This window comes from Cupressus sempervirens, chromosome 6 (assembly GCF_028749045.1).
Source record: "Cupressus sempervirens isolate cs-2001-9-10 chromosome 6, ASM2874904v1, whole genome shotgun sequence".
NCBI lineage: Eukaryota > Viridiplantae > Streptophyta > Pinopsida > Cupressales > Cupressaceae > Cupressus > Cupressus sempervirens.
In genome coordinates this window covers 187,352,819-187,359,505 of record NC_143123.1, presented here as the reverse complement: position 1 = coordinate 187,359,505, position 6,687 = coordinate 187,352,819, and the positions used below count along the sequence as shown (strand labels likewise).

The following is a 6,687-nucleotide window of genomic DNA, read 5'->3' as shown; positions in this document are numbered from 1 at the left end:
TTTGATTGAATTTGTGATTCTAGGGCAAAATATTAGGAAATACAAAAAGGGGACATTGCAGACAATACTTGGAGCTAAAGTTCCCTAATACACTCAAATCCCATTAGAAAAACAAGAACTTCTCTAACAAATAACCTACATAGTAATCTTAAGGGGCTTGATAATGAATAGTTCATAACTTCATACGGCACAATACTTGCTGAAGGTTTTGCAACAGGAGTTGCAAGCAAGATGGGCCTAACCTTGGAAGAAATTTTGTGGTTAAGCGCACTTAAGCCGGAGTAGTACTGTGATGGGTGACTCATGAAAGGTATTAGTGCTTCACCTTTGTGAGCATCACCTAGATGCAAAGAGTGTTGAGTATTTCATTCATTCTCATGAGAGATGGGTTCTTTTGAACCACCTAGTCATGAAACATGGATCAATGAGTTCGACTGAAAAACTACACGATTGAATCCTCATAGCAATATCACAAATAATCTACATGATAGACTTGACTATGGAACAACACCATAGTGCTAATGAAAATATAATATAGTTATATGATCCCATTCGTGGCATTGTTTCCACATCTCCTCATCAATATATTTAATATTTATATAAAGAATATATCATACTCTTAACTATGTCCTAAATTCAGTTCCATTCTTGAACCCCATGTCTCTAGACTCGTAATAAAATATTAATGCTAATATAGGTAGCTTTTAACTGAAGCATCTACAAACCAAACCTTTCCTCACGCAACACCAAGACTTGTTGGACTCAAGCATATCAAAAAGCAGTATTTGCAAGGCATTCATCTCTAACACTCTTTAATAACATTCAGGTACTCGATAATCATAAAGCATAAATGAAGTACACAAGTGAGAATCAACCATGAGACACATTATTTGATCAAATATGAACAGTCAAACTTGATAAAGATCAAAGAGATTCATATTTACACATCACAATTCTCATATTTAAATCATATCAAGGCATGGACTTCAGTTATCTAGAACTAATCAATCAAAATGGCTTAGACATTATCACACTTCGAATAGGATTCCTTATCAACACATACTTAACCTCAATGACATGTGATAAGAAAACTTGCCTCCATGATATGATCACTACCACTGTTCCAGGGCACAATTAATGGCCATCATTTACATTTTAGCTTTGGCACAATCCCATCAACTGCAAAAAACTATTGAGGCTTCTCATGGCATAAACAATCATACTTCTGCCATATCATTCTTGCTGTTTGGCTTTGCAATGAATTTACTATAGTCCATGAACAGCATACAAGCAACAATTCACAAACAAATACAATGCACATACAGAATAAGAACAAATTTTCACAATAATAGTATAATAGATCATATTCATGCAATATAAGTGAAGAATGGCAATGCAATGAATACCAAACTGGGTCACTTCAAGCGGGCAAGTTCTGCAACATTACAATGAGAACAAAATTACTCATATGGTGCCAAACGAAAAATGCTACCTCCACTTCATAAAATATCAGCTACAGTGGCCCCATTAGCCCCATTAGGCCAACAATTTCTATAATTACAATTTATTAATTCTTGAAACGATTAAATGGCCAAATCAAATGTCATGAATACCACAGATTGGCCACTCCATGAACCAATACACATCAAAGACTAGGGGGTTAAGGGGGGGTTCAATTTGTGATCCCATTGAAATATTTGGGATGTCGAGTATAATTCTACATAAAAAATATACACAAGTCACAGAGGTGCTCAATCAGGGAACATCTGCTTCTGGCTTCCAAGTGTTAAGATTGCCAAAGAACATATGCTTCTAAAGATACACCTAAACAGTTGAAGATTTTTTGTTCATCCTTTACATTGCTTTCTCAACAACTTGAACAAAGATGCTCATAGTTCAGTAAAAGTTTTCAGAGCATATAAAATACAGAGATTTAAAGCCAAAAATGAGAAACAAGTCAAAAAGCCTGGTTTTATTGAAGCCAATTACAAAAGGCACATTTGGTAAGATAAGACTAAGACCCTTTCAACATTTTAGCCATTATGACAGGGCTCCTTATTGACAAGTATCCTGTCCTTGTAAATAAGTTGAAGTCGATATTTGTATAGATATCATTAAAGCATTGTTATAAGTGATTACCAAAAAAAGTTGGATTGTAAGTAATAATTCCCTACATTATTTATATGTATATAGAGTTTTCATAAGGGCAATAAAAGTTAGATTTACAAATTCATTGTACATCTTTGACTCTATCTGATAAAAACATGTATCACTGTTCTTACAGCATATCTTTCAGAATACATATTTTTTTATTTATTAAGTAATCTAATCTGTTCAAAAGGGTACATCAAATAATTAGAGGAGAACAAAAAAGTTTCTCAACTTTGAAATCCATATCCAAGTACATTTCACAGAATCACAACCCAACAGTATTGACAACAACATCCATTTGTAGTCTCATGTTTGTTTCTTCTTGCAGAAATACTTGCAAGGCCTAGATAGTTTACTGCATTGAATTCTCCTTGTGAATGGTGAGATTATGATATTGACACACAAAGTTGTTCAACATTAAAAAAATGCCATGTCATGCTTTCCAAAGTAATCAATGTTTGAAATTAACATAATTTATCAAATTTAACAAAAATGACTTTAGAATACCAAATGTATGTTATGGTTGGTGAAACTTGATAGAGAACAATAATAATAGGCTGCAATATTTCTTATAAAACAATTCTTAGGTACTATATAATTATGAAAAACAAGATTTGAACAAATACAAGTGATTTATTTGAACATTATAATTTAGGAAATGTACAACAAAATTACCATAAGAGATAGCTGAAGCTAAATAAATACCAATTTTGCTACTTGTAAAATATAAAATTGCAATGTAACATTAAGAGCACCAAGATTTATTCTTAAACACTTTGTTGCAATTAAACAATTGTTCTGTCTACAGCAATTTTGCTCTAATCTACTCAATACTGACAATTTTTATGGAATTAAACTAGAACATGCTTCCAACCCAGCTTTGGATGTCAATAAAAAATAACCAAGTACAAGCAGAGAAACACTAACTTTCTTAGCTGTAAGGATGCCATCATAGGTTTAAACTCTTACACAAGTAACTAAGAGCGTGATCTATAATAAGGATACTATCCCTCACAAAATAAAGATAATGTTACTGTCGAGCAAACAAAAGGCCTTTGTCAATGCTTGCTTGCAACTCTTTTTTCAACTTCTCCAGGCCAGATCTGTCAAGTGAAGTACATTCAAAAAACCAAATGAGACAAGAAATACATGTATGATTACCTTAATAAACACTCATTCCTACTGTCATTAGTTGCTGACCTTTCATATGGATTCAATGGTCCTAGAGGGAATACTTCTTCAATGCCAGTGCGACCCACTCTTACTTTGGAAGCGAAAAATGGCAGTTCGGTTACCTGTTTGGTAAGATTTGTAATTGTTGTTTTCATATACATCACAAAGGATAAAAAACATAGATGTGGAATCCTTGATACAAGTTTTATAATTGCATTTCGTACACATTACACAACGGTCATATACCTGAGATGCAACAAAAGCACAACACTCAACACCAGCATCACCCCTCAAGCCACGTAAGCAAGCATCAGCAAATTTAGCTGCTGCAAATGCCTGCAGTTCACAGCTAAATTCATGCATTGCTATTCTCACTCAAGTTATAAACTGTAGAACAGATAATTTATGGAAAAAAATGAATTTAACAATAGAAAAAAGTACAAAGGCGGGCCTACCATTGACAGAGTTGCAGAGCCTGTTCCAGCTTTTGCCTGGATTCATCATTCAGCAATGTTACAGGGAAATAACAAAACTATTCAAGGAAGTTCAGAATGGAAGCATACAAAATAGAACAAATTGTTATCTTTGGCAAATTGATATCAATGCTCTGACAGATCATAATAGAATCTCTACCTCTACAACTTCCGTGCCTCCGTTTTGGATACGATTTGTCAAATATTCTGCCTCTTCATTGGTAAATGAAAAGCTAGGGTTAACCTGCATGCAGATATTTGAGTACACTAAGTTACTAGCAAGAAAAAAAAGAAGTGAAAGCTGAATGGGCAAAAATCGTATAAACATAATAGCCAGCAGAGAAAGCCAATTAGGCCAAAACCCTGCTCACATGTGAGAAAACTACTTTTGTACAGCATATTAGGTTGAGACAAGAAAGAGAACAAAAGGCTAGCATTCATCAAACTATAGTTGGTGAATGTTTCTATTTCAAAAATATTTTTAAAAAAACATGTAGTATGGCCTACTAATTTGAGATGAAATATAGAATCAAATCTTGCTAGGGCAAATCTATAAATATCGGATAATGTTCTTTAAAATTTTGCCCATAGGCCCAAAAAAGTAAAAACCGACTCTTAAAATAAAAATTTGAAGGAAAGCATAGCCACTTGGACAAAAATATTCTCTTCCATACCTGAGATAGAAGGGGGAGAATGGTTATTCCTGCATGTCCGCCAACTACTGGCACATCAACGTCCTTTGGATCAACACCAACAACTTCAGCCTGTTCAACAATGGTAGGGAAAAATAGTGAATCAATTTCAATAGCTTATTATTTCCCTTTCGATGAAATATCACTCTAATGTTTAAGCATTGTAAGACCAGGCTATACCACAAAAAGACCAATAGACATGAATTAAACTCCAAAGCCAAGGTACTCAAGAGGATCAAAATATCAACATGTAAGATACAAGACCCTACAAATCTCAATAACAGAGTCAAGCGCCCAAGCAACAACTTAGCACGCAAGCCAATAGCAACATATACCTATAATGTTCAAAAGCCATTGGACTTGGGAAAGCTCAAAAACCTGATTTATCCTATCGTATGCAAATTATTGGACTGAAGCCCTGATATAAGAAGAAACAAAAACTAAGGTACAGCGATGAGAACTGATTTGATCTTAAGGCTAACATACATAAACAGCGAATGAATTCACATATACATACCACAAATGTATTAGCTCTGACAACATCTAACGTTGTGACGCCCATCAAGCGCTTAGGGTTATAAGCCCCTGCCTTTTTCAGCACCTCGGCTGCAATTGGCACCGTCGAGTTCACCGGATTGCTGATTATATTGAGCAGGGCATTTGGGCAGCACTTGGCCACCCCTTCAATCAGAGTGCGCACAATTCCAGCATTGATTTTAAAGAGGTCGTCCCTCGTCATACCAGGCTTCCGGGGAATTCCAGCAGGAATGACGACAAGGTCCATCCCCACCAGCGCATCTTCCAGCTGCTCTTTCCCCAGAAACCCTCGCACCTATTCATCCAAATTCAATTGCTCCCATTAAAACACGAAAACCTAAATTACCAATTCCAAATGAGATGAAAGCAACTTTAAAAAGTTAATACTGACGACTGTAGAGGTGTCCATGTGGCTGACGTCGGCGGTAACACCTGGAGTGTTAACAACATCATATAGGTGAAGCACTGAGACCAGAGGGTTCATTTTCATCAGCAATGAAAGGGGTTGTCCAATGCCACCTGAGGCTCCCAGAACGGCAACTTTGAAGCCCCCAGCGCCTCCTTTTGCCCGGCAATCTTCTCGCTCGACTCCATTTTCCTGCTGAGCACGGCCATTCAAGTTCACAATCGATTTCTATAAAATGTAACTTTTTTATTCGTTTTTCCTTCAGCCCAAACAAATTCAAAATCATGACAGATTTCTATGGATTGTCATTTTATTTTTTGTCAATCTGTCCACACAAATTCAATTTCATTGCAGGATTCTTCAAACTGTATACTTTTAATCTTTCAATCGTCCACAGCCATCCAAATTGATGCAGAACTGTAGAGTATGCAATTTAATTACAGATTCGTTAGAAAAGCAAATTGTATTTTGATTTTGAACATACATGTATACGATTGCTGTGTGAGCCGGCAAGGTGAGAAGAAATTTTAGCTAAGCGAGCGCTTGTTCGATCGGCCATGACTGGGAAATTTCTCGACTCAAGATTTGATCTTGGGCTTTATATAACAGAAAGCTATATGATAGAAAGAGGTATTAAATAATGGTTTGCTATTTATAGTAATGAGGCATTGCTTACCGGCTTTGTCCAGTTATGGACCCCACTCCACCAATGATTCTGAACAAAAACTCTTTCTCCTCTCACACGTGGCGGTGCCAAATCATGAACACACTGCTGCGCTAAATTATTTGTCGATTAAGATTGAAGAGTGGCCAACCGTTTAGATAGGGTGAGCTTTATCCACCTTGTTCGGTGCACATAAAACAATGAATCAATTCTGATATTGCAATAAATTTCAATGGATATAAGCACTTCAGTGTTGGTTCAATCTTAAAAGAAATATTTTAATCTAACAGCTTGAGTCCCTGTCTTTGTACTATTAATATTTTATATGTAAAATGAAATTTAAATCATTTAATTAATTTGTATGTGATCTAATGGAAGTTTTTGAAAAGACATACATTCTCTAGATATAAGTATATTTTTAGTCTTTAATTATTAATATTTGTTATGTTTTAGTTAAAATATTTTTATATTAATTTTTAGTTAGAATTGATATTTGATATTAATAAATAATAATATGAATTTAAATAGGTATTTATTGTAAGAAATTTTTTAACTACTTATTTATATTGTATAAGTTATAATATCCTATTA

At 34.9% G+C, this 6,687-nt stretch overlaps 1 protein-coding gene across 2 annotated transcripts; it reads right to left on the bottom strand.

Moving 5' to 3' along the window:
* Window positions 1-2,891: 2,891 nt before the first annotated feature.
* LOC149551875 (malate dehydrogenase, glyoxysomal-like) lies at window positions 2,892-6,054 on the bottom strand. 2 transcript variants are annotated; one of them, XM_089787374.1, is made up of 9 exons: window positions 5,917-6,054; window positions 5,418-5,627; window positions 5,007-5,321; window positions 4,472-4,561; window positions 3,958-4,041; window positions 3,780-3,815; window positions 3,571-3,660; window positions 3,352-3,446; window positions 2,892-3,254 (listed from the first exon to the last, which is right to left on the bottom strand). In XM_089787374.1, the coding sequence occupies exons 1-9, from the start codon at window positions 5,989-5,991 to the stop codon at window positions 3,182-3,184; spliced, it is 1,068 nt and encodes a 355-aa protein (XP_089643500.1). In that variant the 5' UTR covers window positions 5,992-6,054; the 3' UTR covers window positions 2,892-3,181. The 2 variants fall into 2 exon arrangements, with proteins under 2 accessions (XP_089643500.1, XP_089643501.1); XM_089787375.1 differs by having other exon boundaries at window positions 5,418-5,624.
* Window positions 6,055-6,687: the final 633 nt, after the last annotated feature.